This window comes from Pezoporus occidentalis, unplaced genomic scaffold (assembly GCF_034315485.1).
Source record: "Pezoporus occidentalis ecotype Australia unplaced genomic scaffold, CSIRO_AGI_Poc_V1 ctg63, whole genome shotgun sequence".
NCBI lineage: Eukaryota > Metazoa > Chordata > Aves > Psittaciformes > Psittacidae > Pezoporus > Pezoporus occidentalis.
In genome coordinates, this window is record NW_026915977.1 from 2,862,081 (window position 1) to 2,883,954 (window position 21,874).

At 46.5% G+C, this 21,874-nt stretch overlaps 1 protein-coding gene and 1 long non-coding RNA gene across 9 annotated transcripts; one reads left to right on the top strand and one right to left on the bottom strand.

Moving 5' to 3' along the window:
• Window positions 1–3,230: 3,230 nt before the first annotated feature.
• On the top strand, window positions 3,231–10,727 carry LOC134174791 (uncharacterized). Of its 4 annotated transcripts, XR_009968779.1 has the most exons (3): window positions 3,277–3,449; window positions 4,116–4,212; window positions 6,076–10,727. It is a non-coding gene; the product is annotated as an uncharacterized LOC134174791 (long non-coding RNA). The 4 variants fall into 4 exon arrangements; XR_009968777.1 differs by lacking the exon at window positions 4,116–4,212 and having other exon boundaries at window positions 3,231–3,449; XR_009968780.1 differs by lacking the exon at window positions 4,116–4,212 and having other exon boundaries at window positions 3,231–3,449; window positions 6,082–10,727.
• A 2,518-nt stretch (window positions 10,728–13,245) lies between these two features.
• Window positions 13,246–20,950, bottom strand: LOC134174790 (V-set and immunoglobulin domain-containing protein 4-like). 5 transcript variants are annotated; one of them, XM_062640045.1, is made up of 8 exons: window positions 20,768–20,949; window positions 17,767–18,123; window positions 17,372–17,653; window positions 16,948–17,043; window positions 15,958–16,017; window positions 15,581–15,691; window positions 15,246–15,267; window positions 13,246–14,414 (listed from the first exon to the last, which is right to left on the bottom strand). In XM_062640045.1, the coding sequence occupies exons 1-8, from the start codon at window positions 20,820–20,822 to the stop codon at window positions 14,204–14,206; spliced, it is 1,194 nt and encodes a 397-aa protein (XP_062496029.1). In that variant the 5' UTR covers window positions 20,823–20,949; the 3' UTR covers window positions 13,246–14,203. The 5 variants fall into 5 exon arrangements, with proteins under 5 accessions (XP_062496029.1, XP_062496032.1, XP_062496031.1 ...); XM_062640048.1 differs by lacking the exon at window positions 15,246–15,267 and having other exon boundaries at window positions 20,768–20,950; XM_062640047.1 differs by lacking the exon at window positions 15,581–15,691 and having other exon boundaries at window positions 20,768–20,948.
• Window positions 20,951–21,874: the final 924 nt, after the last annotated feature.

The following is a 21,874-nucleotide window of genomic DNA, read 5'->3' on the forward strand; positions in this document are numbered from 1 at the left end:
AGCTTGATTAGGAAATGTTGAGTGCAGTTTCAAGACTATTGCACAGAGTGGGGTAGTGTGATGACATTTGCAAACTACAGAAGAAACCAGCTTTGCTGTAAAACATCCACCCTGGACATCAATATTGACCTATAGTGCTGTGCAGCAACTCAGTTTGTGATGGCATGTTGGCTAGAAAGTCTTCATTGTCTGAAACTCATGTTGGCTTCCATAAACAAGCTTTTACCTTGCTGGTTTGGATAGTGCCATGGGAAGCAGGCAAGAGATTCAATGCAGGTTGACAGTGAAGAATCTCAGCTTCTAATGGGAGGTTTGCAGACATGCCCTTAAGCCTTTTGGTTGAATGTTCAAGGGTCTTGCTTCTTTTCACACCAATTCAGTTTCATTACTGTTTTGGTGTTTTGTTTGGTTTTGGGGTTTTTTGTTAGGTTGGTTTCCCTTTTGTTTGTTTGTTTGATTTGGGTTTTTTTTCAGTCTGTTTCTTGCCCTGGATGTGTAAAATCAATATTGCTTTGTGTGACCGCCCAAGGGAGCATGAAATATCCAAACAACATTTTTCTACATGACTCAGATCCCAGGTTCATACGGCTTGCTCCCAGGTGTGGCCAGATGCCACGAAAATGAGCAGGCCAAAATCCTCATACTTATAAAAAGCCCTAACCTCCTGAGATCCAAAGGACTTGATCTGCAGGTGTCCGCAGTTTGGAGGCAAGGGATCACCATCCTTTTCCAGAAGGCTGTTTTTACCTGCCAGCCTATGTACAGATTTAATACCCTGTGTTTGGGCATCCAGGTTTGCTGCTTTTAACAATTAATCTTTGAGATGCAGTGGCTGGAAAAGATAATTCTGATTAACTGCTCTGACCTCCTGAGTAACAAATGCAGCACATTTTGACAGTTAACTTTAAAGCAGTGTGGGGATGTTTGCCTTGAAGATGGAGCCAGTCTTGTTCTGTGCATTGCAGTTTGTTCTTGGGTATTTAGTTTGTGGAGTAATATGTCAACAGTGTTCTTGTTCTCATAATGAAAGCATTTGAATAGTCTGTACATTTTGCATATGTATATGAGTTTGTTTGTTTGTTTCTTTGCCTCGGGGCCTGAATCAATTCTGATCCATGCTGTCATACATCAGAACTAGTCCCAGTAAAGTGCAGGAAGTCCCACAGATGTAAATGACATGTGAGCAAGATCAGAAATAAACAATGGTATTTTATCAGTCATGCTGCAAACATGGTGTAGAAACTAGCAAGAAGGAGTAATTACTTCAGATCTTCTGTTCATGTAGCAGAAAATGAAGGGAGATGCATAGTTAACTGCTTCTGTTGGAGAAGATAATTGGGAAAGATCTCTGTTAGAGATGGACATGGACTGAGGGTTTTGGATCTGAATTTAGGTCTGGGCTTTCAGAAATTACAAAATGTGGTGGTATTTGCTTTGGGTGTTCCTAGTCACTTATGGTTGGTTGTTTTTTTTTCTTAATTTCAGCACTGAGTTACATTCCAATGAGAGTGAGAAAACATTTTGGTTTTCAGCAATTTCTTTGTGCTGCATCTTCACAAAGAATGGAAATAAAGCATCTGCCCTTTTTTCTTTCCATAGATGGTGGAAGTTCACCCATTTCAAAGCTGTTTGGGTACAGGTAGGAGAAAGACAGAATGAAAAAGAAAGCCTAGGAAAAAACTACACAAACTACATGAGCAAACCTACTTCTTTCCCGCAGTTAAAACCAAACTAAAAACAAAACAAACCTACCCAGACCTTTCCATTCCTCTTTTACTGTGTATTTTAAAACACAGTGCAGATGAAAGCGGAACTGGACAGTAACTCTATTCCTCATTATCTAACTATCACTCAGGCACTGGGGCCAGGTTTTACTTTTAGCAGAAGGGTTGGCCTCAGTACTGTCTGCATGAAAGCTCGGGAGTAGCTTGTGGGCGCTCCCAGGGAGTTTAGTGTGCATAGTTACTCAAAGGCATAAGTAAGCATCTTCCAGATCAGGGGCTTGGACAGACTTGCAAGAATATAATATGTGGCTGCAGCCCAGGCATGCTGATAACATAACTGAAAGCTGCTGGATTAATGCAGGCCCAGGCAGCAAGCACCAGAGGATCTCCATGTGGTTTGGCTGCAGAGCCAGGCAGGAGTGGAGAGGCTAGGAAAGGAAAACCTGAGAGGCAAAAACTGGAAAGGAAGGACAGCAGTTGAGTGCTGGAAGTGAGAAAACTGATCCTATGTGAAAGGTCCCAAAGTCTGCATCACACTGGCATGGATAGCTGATGGCAAACGTGTTTGGGATAATGCAGACACTGACAAACAGCCTGGCCTTACAAAATATGCTATACAACTTGCTGACCTAGAGAGACTAGGGATGTCTCTCTAAAAATTAATGATTTTGCTTGAATTGGTTTGGGTTTTGGCCTCTGTTTCCAGAGCTGTATTGATTAGTCTTGCTCCCAGCCAGGTCAAATGGAAACAGCACTGAGATGTTGAGGTGCATACCTTATTGCACCTTGTATTGCAGGCTGTCCAGGAGGGGGCAGAAGGTGAGAAACAGTGGAACTTGCTTTGGTTATAACTCCAAACAAAACGCTGGTGTTTACTTTCCTGCGTGGGCTCTGTGGATGTTGAGCTGCTCCTGAGACAGGGTCCTCAGCTGGTGCTGGTGAGTGTATGGAGAGATGGGCAGTGGCAGGATCCAAGGACCAGTGAGGCTCTTCCATCAGGCACTGCAATTAGGAAAGTGAAGCCTGTCTGCTCATGAGAGTGCCAGGGAACAGGAGCACTGCAGCCTGCAGTCCTGTGCTCGAAAGGGAGTTGAGCCCTGCAGGGAGCCTTGGAGCAAAACCACCTGCAATGGCTGGAGAGTCAGCTCTCGCCTGTGAGCAGAGCCCTGCTTCCCTGCTCTTTACACTGCTGGGGGGGTAGGAGATCCCTATGGCCATGAGCCTGTCTCCCAAGCCAAAGCTTTCTGGGGGTCTCCACCCTGGGCTGCGTGGTGGTGAGGTGCCCAGACATGGGACAGCTGGTGTGGTTGCTTGCACGGCTTCCCTGGTGACCTGCCTCGGGCTGCCTTCATCTGGGCAGCCCCATGCAGCCCAGGCCCGCTGAGCTGACATGGTTGCACAGTGTGAAGGTGCAAAGTGCTTGCCCTCCCCCATCTGTCTCTTGCCCCACTTAGGGGCTTTGCACCCCTGCGGCAGGATGGGGAGAGCTGCTGCTTTCACAACCTGTGAGTGTTGTCACTCACATCCAGACATTTCCTGTTATCTAACCTCAGCCTTATCTTCCCCATTCGCAGCTTCCTCTCGAAGGAGGAGCAGCCCCTTCAAAAGTGAGCTGTGTGCTTGGGCTGTGCCCCCACCACGCTTCTCCTGCACAGCCCTGGTGCCAGCCCTGCGTGGCCCCATGCCCCTGGCTACGTCCACATTGAGCCAGGCTGGCTCAGCACGGTAGGTGCCAGCTCCCATGGTGGAAGGGGTGGTTGGGGATGGGGGAGGATCTGTCCTTCGGGGGTGACCTCCTGTTTCTCCTGCAGAAGGTCCCAAAGGACCATGGAGGTTGGGACACCAAAACCTGTGGGGTGTCCATAGTCCTGGCGATGCAGAAAGCTGTACTTGTATCCCAAATCATACCTCGAGATTTGGGAGTACTGAAGCCAGCTCAGGTTTGGAATGCCTGTCCTTGGCATTGCGAGTGTGTCTGCCTGAGCCAGGTCTTTTTGGTATGTCCCTTCAGGGGAAAAGCAGTGGTGTTGGTCTGGGTGTACTTTGTTAAGGGTAGGATAGGGGATGGGAATGCTGACAGTCCCAGCCAGGGATTGCTGCCCTCCAGACGGTGATTCATTGATGAGATTAATTATAATTAATAGTGATGTGTTTGAAACCCTAATTGGTACTGGGATGCACGCATGTGCTCCACCTGCTCACACGCACGCACATGCTGCAGATGAGTTGCTGGCAGTAGGGAGATTTTGATCTAAATTAGTCACAGATGAGGTGGCACAAACAGCAGGGGAAGTTGTGGGATGGAGGAGGGTTTTACCAGGGAGACACAGTGCCTCAGTAGGGCACAGTCGCTCTCTTCAGCTCCTTTTCTTGCTGTCCCAATGGCTTCAGGACAGTGGATGAAGGTTTACCACACACCCCTCTTCCCCCCTTTGCATGGCAGGGGCATGAGCAGCCATGGGGGCAGAGTCCAGTGTGCTGCACTCAGGTGAGTGCAGGGCCTACGGGGGTGAGGGGGGCAGCTTGTGGCTGGTGGACTCCAGGTTACAGAGGGTTTATTGGGCCCTTCACATGTGCTTTTGCGTGAGCCATGAGGTGCCGGTTGCAGCATTTCTGGTTCATGTCTTTGTGTGCTGTTCCTACAACCATTGCAGCTCCTGGTGCTGCAGGAAAATCCCCCCAGGATTTGGGGACTGAGCCCTGTGTCAGGAGGGGAGAGGCTCCCTTGGTGCCAGCAGTGTGCTTCTGGAGACTGCATGAAATAGGGACACGTGCATGGTGTTTCCTCTTGGTGCAGGATGGAGGGAAGGGTAGCATTTGGCTGCTCCTGGGAGTGTTTGGACATGCAGGTGAGGGGTGCAGATGACACTGAGGTGCCAGCAGCAGGACGGGAAAGGACATCAAGGTATGAGGTATGAAACTGCATGGTTTCTTGTTAGAAGCAGGACACATTTCTGTGTGAGGGAGAGTGCTGAATTACATTTCCCACTTTTTGGAGTAGATTTGAAGAGGAAGTTGGGACTCATAGAACAAGATGGAGTAGAAGTTTTCAATGAAGCAGGGCTAGGCAGGGGGGTGTCCAGCTTGGGCTTTCTTTCAGTTATATGACAAAAGCAAGGAGAAAATCAGCGTACAGAGGGCTGCAGGGTTGTTGGCATGACAGGGTGGCATGGATGGTGGTGGTGGGAACACGTGTTGGTTTTATTCTTCCTGCAGTTGCTTGGAGACAGTCCTCACTGCATTACTTCAGGGTCTGTCTCACTTAGATCCTCTCCAAAGCTGGGACAACTGCAGTACCTGTCATACAGTTTCCAGGAGCTTTCCTTAGGACATGGAAGTTGCTGACCACACCATCCAGTAACTGCTGCCCAAAGACAGCTGAAAGCCCAGGCTGAGGTGGCAAGACACCTCCCAGTCACTCTAGAGTGGGAGGGAGAGGGCATCACCTCCTGCCTGCCACCTCCTGGGCAGGGACAAAGGTGTTGGAAAAGCTGTTGTCCTGTGCTGCTGTTGCACAGGTAACAAGGGGTAAGTAATTTATGTGCCACTGATAAGGCTCCCTCTTTGAACATAAGACCCCTTGGAACATGGAGCATGGCCTCATTGGCAGCAATAGCTCTCTTAGCCTGGAGTTGCTCCCTGCAGCAGAGCATGCAGCCACGGAACAGTTTTGGCACCTGCCACTGAGGAGCAGGAGTTATTCATTAAATGGCTACACCATTTGTCCTCTTGCTCTGTTTTTGTATTGTTAACTGTCTCATCCAAATCAGCAGAGGTGCTACAGGGAACTGTTCTTGGGTATATGGCCTGGCTTGCCTGAGATGAAGCAAGCCTATCAGGCTTTGCTGGAGCCTGCCTGATAGATGAGATCAACCTTACTGAGCCAAATATTTCAGTGTTTGTCAGGCAAAACTCCCAGCAGGGTCAGCTGAAGGTCTGGGAGCATAGGAAGGTCCTATATGGAACAGGACGGCATTCAGTGGAAGTCTGCCATGAGCAAAGCCTCCTTTGAGTTTGACTTTGTTATAACAAAGGCTTCCAGCTCCTAGAAGAAGCATACCCCAAGGTTACTGATGGCCAGGGGTTCAGCAGACCCTGTTGCCACAGATACGTGGGTATTCTTGCTTTCAACCCAAGCTGCAATTTGAGTTTCACTAAGTGGAAAAGATGACTTTGATTCCAATTCAATCGTACATATTAGGTGCATGTCTTGAAACAGCTGCAGCCTGCATCTTGGGGTGCTGCTACTCAGGATGTGAAAACCACGCAGCCACATTTGTATGCATGCTGTTATTAGGTTTAGAGTCAGGCCCGTCCAATAATTTTACTTTTCATTTATTTTCTTCAGAAGTTGCAGAGCAGCCTGGCAGCCCTGTGAAAATATCTGGGAGATGACATGCAGCTTGGAGGGGAACTTTTTGTGACTTCGATAAGGGATTGACTGAAGGATGCAGGAAGAAGAACGCTTTTTGTTTTCCCCTCAGAGTATGAGTTGATTGCTCAATCTGTTTTATAACACTGAGTTTTTACTTGAAAATACCTACTTCAGCTTGAAACCAGAAGATCTAACAGTGACAAATCCATTCAGATCAGATACTGTCATTATGAGGTGGGGTAACAAGCTCCATTCCCATCTGCTGATAGAATTATCTCTGCTGTGTACTGTCCTCTTATCTGTCACTCACAGCAACATTTCAAGTGGCTGTTTTCCCCTTCAGAAAGCCACAATGGGGGATTATTTTAAGCTGCAATTGCAGAAGCAATGCTCTTTTCTTCTTCCCTACACCCCCACACCGCCACCGCCCCCCCCCCCCCCCCCGGACCAGATATTCCACTGTTAGAATTCAGCAATGAAGTTGAGGGGAGTCTGGTCACTGATCCCTGCTGAAGAGCCCACTCAGTCTTTCTTCATGTGGCCTCCCATCACACTTTGATATGGCCGAGAGACTTTTGGGGGATGACAGGTTCATTTTTCTTTTCTGACACTGTTCTCATTAATGTGCAGTGTCTAACTCTCACTGAAAATCTTTTCCAGGTAGAGAAAGTGCATCCCTGCTTTATTAACATCAGCAACAACTATGCAAACCAGTCAGAGCCTGTTAAAAAAGCTTTTACTTCTCATGGTACAGCAGCGTTTGATGTGGAAGGAGAGTTATTTGACCAACTGCACTGACAGACCAACTTGAGACAAGGACCCAGGCATCTTTATGACTGGCCTGTTGCTAAAGCCCACAAATGAGAGTATTTTGGATTAAGAAATGTTAACCCATAGCCTTGGCTACATTAAAACATTTGCACAAGGATGACAAAATGCTGGGAAGGCCCAGGTCCCTGAAAACAGCTTAGCACCCCTACCATGCTGCTTCATACTTCTGAGTATCACTAGTGGTTCAAGAGGTTGAGAGGGATAACAGAAATTTGGTCTAATTGTGCTTAAATCAGTATGTCTTTTGCTAGGCTGATCTTAAGTCAGCGTGTTAACAATGTTTTCTTATGCTCATGAAACACACATGCTTCTTTTATCCATTGCAACATACTTTTATCTACCATGGTTGAAATTCACTCTGAATTAGAGGCCAGAACAAAGAACTGTTCACTATCTACATCTCACTAAAGGCCTAAGGTGGAAGGCAGGGGGAATGTAAGAATTGCAAAGCCTTTGTAGTAACCTGGGCTAGAAACTGATTTTATCTTTAAAGCTGTAGTTGTTCCCTTGCTGTTAAGTCTTACTTCACTCTACTGGTTTCAGAGCAGGTATAAATAGTACCTATTTGGCATTACCATTTTTTAATTTGTGCTTTTAATTTGATACCTGGAAAGGTATCTTTCATGTAATATTAAATCAGATCCTGTGATCATCTTTATAAAATAGTGTCCCAGAAGTTAGAGATAGAAAAGGGTTAATAAATTGCCCACTGTATGATGCTGTTAATACACTTCAGCTGAATTCTACTTTTGTGTTTTTAATGGACTACCTTCCAAAATATAGTTAACGTGTCACTTTTAGGTTTTCACTTTGAAACTAAAAATAGCACAGCTGCTTTCTCACAAACTGGTGCTGCTGGTCATGTGAAATTAAAACAAGGTGACTGGGAAGGAAGCTAAAAGCTTAAAACTCAGCTATGTTTGGGCCCAGCTGCAGAGAACAGGAATGACATTAAAATAGTGTTATGAAGGTGTGAGCCATGACTAACTTTTCAGGGAGAGTTTTATGGTATCAGATCAGAAAAAAAGTATTTTATCCTTTTAAACTGAAATTCTGAATGGTCGACATCTGAGAAGGACACAGAGCACACCAGAACTTAGCAAAATCTTCTCTTATGTATCTTTTGTTATTTAATTTTCTTTAAGTGCATTTCTGCACTAATGCACACTGACATTAGTAGAATAGACCAACCAATGGCATCTTTTGGTCCTTGTGCAAAACAATAGTGTGTGTGTATGCTCACCCTTAAAGTCTGGATTATGTCAGTGTATGGGAGTGGAAAGTTCCACTTACTGCAGGAGGCTTTTTCTGTCTGCTGGAAATGAATCAGAAGAGGGGTAGTTTGAGAACAGAAGAAAAGGTTTCACTTCATTCCTGAAGTTCATTGTTTCTCTACGTGTTTAGTTTTGATTTAGCATCACAATCCATACAGGGGCTCTGCCTGACAGAGGAGCTTCCTGCTGGCAGGCAGAGATGGGGACTGAAGTTTGCGGGGACAGGAGGCTGCTATGGCTGCTTTCCCTTGCAAAACTGAACACACATGGCACGGCTTTGACCCAGTGGTGGTGGCTGACCTTGCCTCCAACAGAGTCAATGGCATTGCTGGCATACATGTAGGGGTTCAGAGTTGTACAGTTTAGACAGGCTTGAAGAGGTGTCTCTTCAGATCTTATGTGTAGTTAAAGATATTGATTTTTAACTATATCAGTGCTACAGTAAGAGGTAAACCCCTGAGCCTGTTCCTGCCAATAGAAATTTTGTCTTCGACATACAGGGAGCCACTAACCTGTGTCAGATACAGAGGCTCCTTCCCATGTTCATTGGGATCTGTGTTACAACCGAAATATTCACATATCTAGAATTAGGCATTTAGCTGACATACCTTATAATACAAGGACACTCAGGCGTGTGTGACTGCTTAAATGCAAAATTACCACAGGGACCCCAAAAGAAGGAATGAAAAGTGAGAAGCCTGAACAACTTGTTTAAATTTAGGAGGTTAAAAATAGAAGCTGTGAAAAGTCTGTTAAATTATCATGCCCTTATCTCTGGCCAATGCAAAATTGTTCCCCCTCAGTATGTTTTCTGGGTCTTTGTCTAGACTTTGTGTGTCTAGAGAGACATTGGTCTTCAGAACGTTGTACCCAAAAGGCATGGCTGAGTGTTTGCCATGGGTATTTTGTCAATATTTCAAGCTACCAGTATAGCCATATAGCTAAGGGAGAAGGTTACTCTGGAACTCTCAGTATTGTTTTCAGCTCCACAGTGCTTCAGCCTTTGCATTAATATAGTGGATGTTTTCCTCAGCAGAAGGCAGTGTCTATTTGTGTAGTTCTCTCTCACACAAAGGAAAATGTTAGAGGGGGAAATACAGGAGGGATAATGGTGTTTTTTGCTAACTGGAAAAATTCTCTGAAGCTAACAGCAGTTTCAGCCCTTCTTTTCCCTCTTCTTTTGCCAAGGATGGCACCCAGAGAAGACCTCTGCAACACCCACCGAGTGCAGTGCAGCACTGCGTGTATTTGACAAGCTGAGTTTGACACTCAGTGTGCAGAGTGTCAGTTTGTCAAATACCCCAAGTGAGGCATTTGCTGAGCAACACAGCGGCACACCAAGGTGACTGGCTCCAGGTACCCAGCAAGGTACTGAACAACCCATCCCATCGTTACTGAATGCTTGACTCTGATCCTGAGCTGTCAGGTTTCCCTTCTACCCCAGTTTTGGAAGTGCCTATTGGGATACTCCTAACAGCAAATCTGTACCACCAACAGAAGTGGTGCTGGTACAGTTCCTCCACACTGCGAAGGCAGAGAATTGGGCCCTGGCTCCTTCTTTGCAGCCAAAACCAGTGCTGTTCTCTTCCACAGCATTAACTAGCCAGCTGCTCATTTACAATCCTGCTCAGTTAACAAGGATTCTGGCAACTCTAATCACAACATCGTGGGTAAGGGCAGGGTTATCCATGATACAGAATCTTTTATTTGGACATGAAGGAATCTTATTTTATTTGCAATTGGAGTACAAACTAATGAGGCTGCTGGTTAACTTCCTTTTATCCCATTAGCCAGTGAAAAGCATGTTTGTGCAATCTGTTTTTAAGTTAGACCATGCAATCCATTACTTCTCGAAGCATTGATGTTTGCAGAAGATTCCTTGGTTTTGAATTGTAATTCCTAAACAGCACTTGTAGCAAGATTGCCTATTGCATTTTTTTTCCATTTCTTCTGTTTAGTTAAAGTAATTCCCTCTTGAAGATCTAATGATTGGTAAACATTTTTAGTAACTGACTTGCAGCAAATCAGATGTCCAGCTAGAGTTGTCTCAGGGTGGAAGGAATGATAGCATGGGAAGGCCCAGCCCAGTTTGACAAATCAAACTCTCTGAAAGCATTCAACATCGAAAACTTGGGAACTAAGAAAACCCCAAGACCCTACAGACTTGTTTTGGGACAGTACCATCAGCTAATTCTGCAATATTTGAGAATATTGGTAAATTTTAATGTTAAGCTTTGGGGCTTTTTGTTGCAACTATTTCTAACTAAATATTTTGAAGAAGTTGGAGTTTGTGCAAAGCTGGGACCAATGAATGCATATCATTGCCTAAGCAAATTGTGTTCTGCTTTTTGAATAGGTCCTGTCAGTAGGGCTTATTGTGCACTTCTGGACAAACATGGTCCTACTTGGTATGACTCACCCTCCCGTGGTCTCTTTCAGGCACCTACTCGTGACTCACAGACATCACCCTGATCTTTATCATTGAGGCCAGCTTCAAAGGAGAACGAAGTCTATGATTTCAGGGTTTGTTTTGTCCTGGTGAATCCTTAATATATCAGGCAACTGTATCAACTCCAACCCTTTCAGTCATCACAGCCCTCAAGCTTTCAACAGACCTAAACTCTTCTGCACCACAGCTAGCCAAGTGTTCATTTATGCTCTTCATCATTTTCTTGTGCATTTCCAGTTTTGCTTTCAGTAGACTTTGTCCCTTTGCTCTTTAGATGACTCCCCCAGCCCTAGCTCTTTCTGGATGGCTGGGGGGAAGGAGAGAAACGTTAATCCCTTCCGCTTTTATACTAACAAATACCAATTATGGTGGGACAACTTTATCTGAGACTTCCTCTCCCTTTCTCACTCTGAGAACAGCAGGTTCAGAAGGGCTCTGAAGGCAGGGGCAAACCTGAAAGTGTAAAAGCCAACAGGTCCCTTTTGTTGTACGTGCACTTCAGCTGCTCTGAAGCAAGGGGAGCTGCAAGTCTCATGACATTTTGTTGGCCACTAGAAATAGTGCAATTTTTGGAGGCATTGTAGTTTCAGAGTGGAAGCTGAGGTTTCCTTTCTGGAAAACTGGCGCCCAGCACTTGAGTGACCAGAGCAAGGAAAGGAGAAGTTCTCTTGTTTGATGGTGACTCAATACAGCAAAGCCCTCTGTGACTTTCAGAAGAAAAATATTCTGTTTCCAATGGCTTTTACAACCAAACATGCCAAAAATATAATAAAACCCCACACACATGCTGCACAGGGAGAAACAACAACCCTGGTACTGGCAGGAGACTTTCTGTGTTTTCACTGTTCTATTTATGACCAAAGCTGTTTTGCTGCCCAAACTAGAGACAGTGGCAACATGAAGTGCAGTCTGCTCCAGCTGGAGCATCTGCTGCCCCTTTCTTAACTCCTATTGCTTTCTTCCTCTGCAGCATTCTGGTCTCCGGAGAAAGCTTCCCTGACCTCCTCAGAGCAGATCAGCACTGGGAGGAATCAGAAGTTGGAAAAATCATGGTGTTACATAGTTAGTGAGGGATCTGGGAGCTTAAAATTACAATAAATGAACAAAAGTGCATAAAACATTAGGATAACTGAAAATGAACAAAGATGGCACTTAGCGGAGGGTGGAGAGAGGAAGAGGGAGTGCCGTGTCTTGTGTTTTGGGCTTGGATCTGCAGAGGTGAGGATGGGGAAGCTAAGTTTTCAGTTCCCTTCCCACACAGCATCAACCTCGCACCACACTGCCCATGTGAGTACAAGCACAGCCACACCTTCCCCTGATTTCTTTTGTTCTGCACCCCCCAGATACTGCTGACACCAGAAGCTGCTGCTCCAGCCTGATGTCTCCTAGGCTGGCTTCTGGGAATGCTTGTGCCAGCTACAGCAAGTGAATTACCTCACCCCACGTGCAAAGTGCGGAACACCCTCACACACATTTGGAATGCTTCCTGCACTGCTTGCCTTTGGTCAGGGTATAGCTCTCCTCTCCAGGTGGGACAGGGGGAGCTGGCCAGTTCTGGCCACCAATATACAAGCTGAGATCAGTGTTTAGAGTGGGGCATTGGCACAGTCCCTGCAAAGACAGACAGGTCCCCTGGGAAGCACAGCAGCCTGACACTGCAGCACAGCCATCTCTGTGTGCTCCTTACTTTGTTTTAAAGCCTTCATAATACAGACAGGAGGCTTTTCTCACTGATCTTACCTTCATTGTCCTGAAGAAGTGTCACTGTGAGGCTCCTCTTTCTCATGCTTAGGCCATAAAAAGCTATGTGACCCTGGTATTAAGCTTCCAACTTGGGAAGGGAAGATCCATGGCAGCAGACTGAAGCTTTGTGGGTCTAAGTGCCAACAAGGAGGGCTTACTTGGTCCAGAGCTCATCTGCTTCGCCATGCTCCCTTGGCTACACTAACTGGTTTAATAAAAGCCAGTAACTCTTTCCACAGATTTGCTTTGCTAAAGCCAAATGGCATCCCCTCTCCATGTCCCTGATCTGCCTACCAAGCCTGTAGGCAAGCAGGATGCTGTCTGGCAGACAGGAAAAGCAGACCACAGGGGCACCCTGGGAGGCTCTGGAAGACACCAGAAAGTAACATTGAAAGAATTACACACACAAGAAGAAGCAATAAACAGTTAACATTGGGAACATAAACTCTCATGGCATTATCATATTATGCACAATATAGTTCCCATTAGATAGTCTAGCCCTTAGAACATAACTACCAGTAGTAACTAGGAAAAGTAGCAATGTGGGAAGCTAACAGATAGCTAAGGTATGTCTCTAAACAGGAAAGTAGTATGAAGGGATTAAACATTGACATTAGGACAGAGCAGAAGACACATCTGTGTAAGTAAATAGGAATTGCAAAAAAAAAATGAGCCCTGTAGCTCAGGAACCACCTTGGTCAAACTGTGACCATGACTGTACCCCTGCCTGTTCTGCAGAATTAGATTAGAAGAAAAACATAAATTTGCAAGCAACAGAAAAGTGATGGCACTGGGTGGTGAAAAACCAAGGAAGTCAGAACCCATATGCAAAAAAAAAAAAATAAAAAATCTTTTGAAGCCTTTTGTATTTGTCCTTGGAAAGAAAATACATTATGCTAATAAAGCACTTTTCAAGGCATTTTAGAAACATGAGCACTTACAGCATCCCCATAACATAGGCCAGTATGACTATCTCTGTTGTAATCACACTGACTCGTGTCCCACAGGGTGAATCACTGTCACTCTGTTGTGTCCAGGGAGGTCCCTTGCTCAATCATTGTTCAAAATGCCTCAAATTTCTCTCTATTTTATTATGCCTTTGGCCCCACATTGTAAAAATAAAATGCTAGCATTTCCTTCAAGACAAATTCTGCTTTTCCAGGAAAAAAAGAAAGAGGGTGGCAGGTAGGCAGCTCATCGCTTACAGGGCCATTCCCTCTTCGTCTAAGCAATGAGCTCTGTTCTGATAGGAAAAATTACATTCCTAGAACATCAGCCCACGCTATGAGGTCTGTTTGCCATGCTCTAACAAAAAAGACATAAGGACAAAGAGGATGTACAACCAATATTTGTTGAGCTGTAAAAGCTAGAGGACAACAATTTCCAGCACAGTCCATGGCTCCTCACATTCTGGGATGTACAAACAAAGGAATATGCCTTTGAGAGTACACCTTGCCAGTGTTATTGGCAGTGTCACACTCAGCTACACCAGATTAAAGACATTTGTGTTTCCACTCCTTCAGATCCAGTCTTCCTCACCTTGGACCTTCAGGCTGCTGAGAAATTATTTGCTCTACAGAACTAGGTAGATAACCACTTGGTGGAGGGTTTCTGCACCAATGGGCAGGCCTCATTTGCCAAAGCCCAAGAAGGTTCCCCTGAGTTAAAGGAAGTTAGCTAGGTTAAAGTGAGGCTGGTATATTTGTCAGAGCAGGAGGTAGACAGGAAGATGAGTTTCCTTTGGTGAAGTTTACCATTCAATATCTGCAGCCCGCACAACTACTCATATGCAAAAGATGGTACTCTGCTAAATTCTTTCTGTTTCATATTCCAATTCCATTGCATTCATAAGGTTCTCATACTCAGGATTTTTCCTCACGTGGATGCTGTCAAGGCTGCTGTCTTTCACAGTGAAAGTGTCATTGGATGTTTCAGTCTTAGAATTTGTATCTTTGTGTGGGCACATAACAGGGACTTCCCCATCAGTCTCCAGTCTGGTGACATCTGCAGTGCTGTGGCTGAAACAACAGGGAGACATTACTGAGAGGGCTGACTAGATGAGAAATCATTTGATTTACATCTTAGTCCAAGACAGTATCCACCACATGATCTGTGGAACAGCAAAGTTTATATTGATCGAATGAGGCTCTGGAAGACACTAGAAAGTAACATTGAAAGAATTATACACACAAGAAAAAGCAATAAACAGTTAACACTGGGAACATAAACTCTCATGGCATTATCATATTATGCACAATATAGTTCCCATTAGATAGTCTAGCCTTTAGAACATAACTACCAGTAGTAACTAGGAAAAGTAGCAATGTGGGAAGCTAACAGATAGCTAAGGTATATTTCTAAAAAGGAAAGTAGTATGAAGGGATTAAACATTGACAGTAAGACGGGGCAGAAAATACATTTGTGCAACTGTAAGTGAATAGGAATTGCACAAAATAGTATTTCGGTAAGCACTGGGTCATGCTTCTTAAAGAGAAAGGCATCTATAGAAAAAGGAACTTATCTCAAAGGAAGAGCTGAGAATTCCTGTCCATTGCTTTGTGGAATGATGGTGGGAATTTACTGCAGAGAATAGTTTTCCCATGGCACCTGCAAGGCATAGTGACGGACCCAGAATATCTTTCTCTCCTTCTAACATAATAAAGAACAGACTCTTGCTGCCTCCTGCCCTAAGATGTCTATGTCCTCATGCTAAACTGACTGTCAAGGCATTCAGATCCTCCCCCTGCGAGTCAAAGAACTGTCTGGCTTTTCACTGAGCAAAGAAAGAGGCTTTCTGAAAACAGACATCAGTGTGATGCCCCAAAATCTTCTTGATGTCCAGTACTCACAAAGCAACTTCATAGAGAAGTTCTGGAAAAAAAAAAGAAGAAGAACCGAAGCTGTGCATCAACAGGTTTTACAGGTGTCACAGCAAAAATAAAATCCAGCCGAACAACCCCAAACCAGACAAAACCCCCACCCACTTCCATGCATTCCCATCTTCGGGAATAAGCCTTCCACCCTGCCTCTTCCTAGCGTGGACCGACTGGGGCTGGGGATGATGGGGATGCTGATGGAGCCGTGGCAAGTGCCGCGCTGTCCCGCCCTGCCGTCCCCTCGCTGCAGGGCAGCTCTCTGCCGCCCGGCCCGGCCCGGAGCCCCCCGCCCTGCCCTCCTCTCTCACCCTCCGCATTCCGCCGCCGGCACCGCGGTGCGGTCAGGAGCGCTCCAAGCGCGGCTACCCCCAGCGCCACGGCCAGCGCGGCCGGCAGCGCGTACCGGGCCGCGGGGAGACCTGCGGACGGGGGAGGAGAGCGCTGTGACCACGCCGGGGGAACCGGGCCTCGCGGCGAAACGCTCTTTGCAAGTGCCCTAAAGCAAGCGTTAGCGCGGGCAGCGCATTCCAGGCAGAACCGCAGGGCGACCTCCGGGCGGAAAAACCCCTCGGCAGCGCCACGGGTGGGGGGCTCCCGACGAGCGAAATCCCGGTGTTTGCCGCGCAGTTACCAGCCTGCCCTCTCGCTGCAAACCTCGCGTTTCCCACCACGGGACTCCACTCACCCGTGGCAACAGGAGGCTCCTCCGGACCCCCCTCGGAGCGCTGCTTCGTTGCGGTCAGACCTGTAAGGAGGGAGGAATGCGCTGTGACCCTGCTGGGGGAGCTGGCTTTGCTCGGGAAAGCAGCAGCAGGGCTGGCAGTGGCCTCCGTGGGGTCACCCGCACAGCTCTGCGTGGATGTAACTGCTGCCCCATTTCGATGAGCACGGTTGATTCTCTCAGGCTAACATGTTTGAAGTGCATGGAATGAAAACACCCAAAACACCCATTGAACCTGCTCTCAGAGCAACAAGACAGATTTTTATTCCTGATATGTCATCCTGCACACGTGTGTTCCCCCCCCAGCCATCACCCCTGAGGTACCTGGTAGACCTGCCCAGCATGGTGTAGATCTAGGTACCAGGCTTGTGGCTGGCTATAGCACGGCCAGGGAAGGCTTTGGCATCACCCTGTATCTGGGTTTCCACAAGACTTTCTCACTTCATCTCTCTTATGGTGATTCCCTGGCTGGTGTGAGGGGGGGTTACCACTGGCAGCTACACCCAAAGGCTTCCTGGAGCCCCAAATCAGGTTTCTTGCCCCAGATGACATTGTGCAACCTCCTGCTTTTCCTAGGCTCCTCTAGCTCTGGCTCAGCTGCTGTCCTGGGGGGCTCCAACCCACCTACCGACAGCTGAGCACCCTCACCTGGGGAAAGCAGTGGCTAACACTGCTGGAGTCCCTCTCTGGGGACATTCAAAACCCACCTGGATGCATTCCTGTGTAACCTGGTCTAGGTGGCCCTGCCTTGGCAGAGGGGTTGGACTGGATGATCTCCAGAGCTCCCTTCCAACCTTAATGATTCTGTGACAGGGAGTATCATTTCTATCCCACCTGCAAAGAGGATCTGCAGCCCAAAAGGAGCATCAAGTGGATTTGTCTCACTCACCTTCTTTGTCACTCACAGAGTGCCAGGGTGAAAGCAGCCTTTCCCCTGCAGCCCAGGTCACTTACCTGTGGTCACTGGCTGGGGCCCATTGCCTCGAGGGGTGAACAGGGGTGTGGTGTGTTGGCCTGTCCCAGGGGTGGTCTGCTGTGTGACTGGGGACCCTGGGGGAGAGACTAATCAACCGGCCGTGTCCCCTGCTCTCTGTCAGCAGTGCAAGTCAGGTAAGAGCAAGACATGCCACGGGTAGGAGCCAGACTCCTATCCTGCAGGGCGCTGGTCCCAAAAGAACACAGGGGACATTGTCTTAAAGCCTGCCATAATCAGGCACCCTCCGAAACAGGAGGAGTATCAACCTGTGGGTTTCTCTCTGGGAAAGCAATGAGGACACAATTCATATTTAACATTACATAGCTGATCCTCCTACGAAAGAGGAAACTCCCTGTCTCAGTCTTCTGCAGCTGGATGAGGAACTCTATGGTGGGCACTCACCTGTCACTGTGAGCTCAACAGCATCGCTCTGCTGCACAGCCCCAGCCCCAGCCCTGTTTTCCACCTCACAGTAGTACTTCCCAGTGTCGGAGGGCTGCAGGCTGTCCCACACCAGCTCAGCCTGCCTGCTCAGCAACAGGGCTTTCCTTCCCGGGGTGCCCCTGAACCAGCGGTAGCTGATGGGGGGGGACCCGCTGGCCACACAGGTCAGGCTGGTCCTGGCTCCTGCGGGTACTGTGAGCCCCAGTTCGCCGGCCCTGATGATGGGCTTGGTTGCTGCCACTGGAAGACAAAGCAGATGGCATGAAAGATTATTCCTACCAGCTGCTGCTTCACCTTCATGCTCTGTGGATTATATTGGCTGCACAAGAGCAGGGCTTTACTGCTGGACTTACCTTTGACAACTTTAACCGCAGTGGTCATCTCCCTTGTGATCACACTGTTATTTTTAGTCCTCCAGGTGACTTGACAGGTGTAGTGTCCACTATCAGGGATTTCAAGGTTCTCAATTAAGAGTGAGGCATTCCCTGGGCTGTGCTTTGGGACACTGACCCGGTTTCGGAACTGAGACAGCAGGATGTGGTCCCCGGAATAGTCCCTCCGAAAGATGGTGGAGGTGCTGTGGTCTCTCTCCATGCTCCAGATGAGCGTTTGCTGTGTAAAACCATCTGAGGGCATGTAGGTACATGGTAAAGTGACAGATCCCATCCATGTGCCCTGGACCTGGTGAACACCAGTCAGATCCAGGAGGGCTGCAGGCAACAAGAGTTGAAGGGAAGAAGTAAGAATGCAGCAGAAGAGGAGAACATCCTTCGAATTAGGTAGGAATCACCAGGCAGTGGAACCCAGCATGAGGTCATGGCTGTAGACCACAGCCAGCCAAACCAGAGCCTGTCCCAGCTTCACTGAGCATAGGGAAGTGAACAGTTGCTTTGACCTCATGGCTATTTTTATTGTTTCCCTCTGGATGCTTGCCCATTCTCAGTTCCTTCTCAGAATAATTCTGAGAAGCAATTCTGAGAAGCACAAATCCAGCCCCTGATGGCAGCATCACAGCTACAGTCTTCAGAAGACCTTAAGGAGCATCTCTTATTCCTGCTCTTAGCTTCAGCCTTTACACCTTGCCTCTGCTGCTTGACTTTCTGCTTACACTTGCACAGGATGAATCAAAGAGCAAGAACTTTCCCCCACTGACATGGGATGATCTGACACCACCACTTTCAATGCTGAATTCTATCTTCTATGTGGGAGAAAGGATGAACAAAGCAACTTCATTGCTTTACTGCAGTTAACAATGAATGCAACATCTTTGCATTCATTAACAGCACTATTTTTTATACAACTTCCCTGGTGCTCACAGGACCCAGCAGTATAGCTGTGCAAGGAGAAGCACTTCTCTGTGCAACAGCCTGTGCCAGAGCTGACAGAAGCTGCCAACTGGAGGAAGACAAGATCTGTGGGTCTGTGTCCACGGGGACAGGCAAGGGAATTGCTGAGGCTGAGCATGTTGGCACCTTGTTTCTGACAAGGAGCTTTGGTATTCCTTTACCAGATGACTTAGAGAGGGCAGGCACAGCTCTGTTCTTCAAATCTCACATTCCAGACAAAGGCAATTCCTTGATGTATCAGTTTTTAAAGATCTTCCATTTCTCTTCTTCCTCTTTTCACAAACTTCCATCAAGAAAAACTAAGAAGGGTGTAAGCTGGTGAGAAAGCTGCTCAAAAGTACCTTCAAGGCATTTGAGGCACTCAAGTTCAAGTATGTTTGCTATTCAGTGCATTCATCTGGACACAATTCTGTTTAAACATCTCTCCGGTGCTGTTTGCATTGCTATGTGCCATGAAATAGCTGCCAGCATCCACTGATTCCATGTGGAGCAGCTGCACTCTGTATCTGACCAGTTTCAACATTAGCAGGGATGACTCCAAAAGAAAGCTGATTGGAAGGAATGGGAGAAACTCAGCAAAATATAAATCCCTGAGACAACACCTTTAAATGTAAATCCTCCCAGTGACTCTTCTTAAACTGGGGTGTGCTCTTCCAGACAAACAATGTCAAGTCTCACAAAAGAGGGAAATACAGCTGGACCAGAAAAAAAACTAAAGGGCTGTGTTAGAAGTTAGAAGACTGACCAGAGAGATTCATATCCTCTGCAATGCATGATAATGGGGGAAAAAACAACAACAACAACAAAAAAACAAACAAACAAACAAACAAAAAAAAAAAAACAAAAAAACCCAACCCTGAAATCATATTCTGTCCCATTTTCTGGAACAATTGAGCATCTTCCTTCTCAGCCTGCCAGCACCAGTGTACATAGAAATATGCCAGCAGGAGCCTTTAGGGATCTCCTCTGAAGTACTGGACCTGGAACAGGAATGGGGGACCAAAACCACCCTTTTTGCTTTAGCCTTAGAGAACTTCAGATCTGACCTAGATTTCGTGGCTCATATCTGCTTCACCCAAACAAGCACCCTGCCAAGCACTTAAGTGGCCACAGGAAAAGAGGGTGGTAAGTTTTGGCTCATTCTCCCAACCATTCCAGCTCTCTGCCCACTGAGACCACAGCTCTTCTGGGAATTGCCCCTTGTAAGTAGCAAAGTACCTGAATTTAGCTGGGTTTGGCTCACCTCTACCCATACCCTCTTGTCCTGCTCCCCCTTTCCCCTCCTCCCCAGAAAGGTACTGGTTATGTTCAGATGCATTAGCTCACAGTAAGTCACTTGAGAGGCAGATCACAGCTGATTTTTTATGACAAAATAAGGAACATACTTCAACCTGTTTTTCTAAAGGTCAGGAGCAATTCTGTGCTTCTTGTTAAAGCACCTTTCTCCTGTTTCCCAAAACCATCCTCTGCTGGTGCCAGTGCCGTATGTGCCTCATGGGCACATGAACCAAAGCAAGGATTCCAGTATCACCTCGTCTAATGCACTTAAAGAGCCAGAAGATCAGGAGATTATCAGAGAGGAATCATGTGTGCCCACACCTAGTATCACAATCGCAGCTCTTCTTCCCAGGACCATGCTAGCAGAACAATCATAATGCATTATTAAATTATAGGAAAATACACATTCCAGCTTTCAAAAGACTGCTTTGGAATCTCATACACCAAATCCGGTCCTGTCCAAGGCTCCTGAACAATCCCGTTTTGCTCTTGTTTTGGAGCATGGGGGCTGCACTTTTGCCCAATACCACCCCATTGCTCTACTCTTAAAAGCACCTTGTTGTATCTGATGCTAAAGGAGACTCTTGTGAATTCTCAGGCTCTGTTTTTTATACAAGAAACTAATGACTTTCCACAGTTGATAATTTTTAAAAATTAAGAAACTGTAATTCAGATCCCTACCTTGCTGGGGCTCTGACTTTTGTTCTTACACATTGAAGCATGTACTCACCGTTGCAGGTGACGAAAGCCATCACAAACACCACTATTTGCACAGGTTCTCCCATTCTCCCAGAACCACAGGTCTGTCAACCTTTCCCTGTGCTTTGTGAGAGATCCCACACTCCTGGGACAGAATGCAAGTGAAGAACACTTCCCTTTCTTCTGTCCTTTGTCATCTAGGATCCTCTTTCTGAAGGATCACGAGTCCATTTCACTGCTGATTAGGTGAAGGGTAGAGGATAGACAAAGACTATAAGGAGCTTTACAGTTCCATTTCATATTCCCATGTCCCCATCCACTCCTCTTACCATTCTCCTGATTTTTCTGATGAGTAGTCTTTTTTATCATTCTTCATAGAATCATGGTATGGTTTTGGGTTGGAAAGAACCTTAAACCTTCTCTAGTTCCAACCCTGTGCCACAAGCAGAGACACCTTTCACTAGACCAGCTTGCTCAAAGCCCCATCCAGCCTGGACTTGAACACTCCCAGAGATGGGGCAGCCACAGCTTCTTTGGGCAACATGACTAATGGCAGAGGAGCTTTAATCCAGGAGGCATTCTGGGTATGCTCTGTAGGTGTACCTTTAAAGGTACATGCAAAAGTTATCAATAGGTGCTATGCACAGGATTAATATGAGTCTGATAATTAATACCAAAAAGAGAAGGAATTGTAGAAGATAAGAAACATGTATAAAAGCAAGTAGACTGACATAGTGAATTCTGTTATAGGCTTTTAATCATTCATTAAAGCAGATATTTGGCATTTATTCGACAGATGTGCCTTAGCATATAGTTTTAACAACTGCACCAGAAGAGTATTATCTTTGAGCAGGAGGCAGATGCACCCAAAATACAGGAGACAGTTTTAGTTGGAGCTGGGAGGGAAAAGTAATTGCTGCAGTTTTGCCACAGCTACAAGCATCATGACAGATACCTGTTTGCTTCAGCTGAAGTGTTTACATTGCAGATGAGCTCAGACCATTCTCTGGAAGTGCTGCCACTTGTCAGTGATGGCTTGTTCCCTCTCTGCACAGGGCAATGAAAACTGGAGGCTATCTTCATTTTCCCAAAGTCAGTAAACTGATGAGAACCGTGCAGGTCTCATTTCAGTGTTCAG

What these genes read in the sequence shown, in the direction of transcription:
- LOC134174790 (XM_062640045.1), bottom strand. Translation starts at nt 20,822, where the DNA reads ATGGGAGAACCTGTGCAAATAGTGGTGTTTGTGATGGCTTTCGTCACC. An exon ending in TGTTGAGCTCACAGTGACAG is followed by an intron (nt 17,044 to 17,371) that starts GTGAGTGCCCAC and finishes TCTCTCCCCCAG; the next exon opens with GGTCCCCAGTCACACAGCAG. An exon ending in CCGGCGGCGGAATGCGGAGG is followed by an intron (nt 15,268 to 15,580) that starts GTGAGAGAGGAG and finishes TTTTTTTTCCAG; the next exon opens with AACTTCTCTATGAAGTTGCT.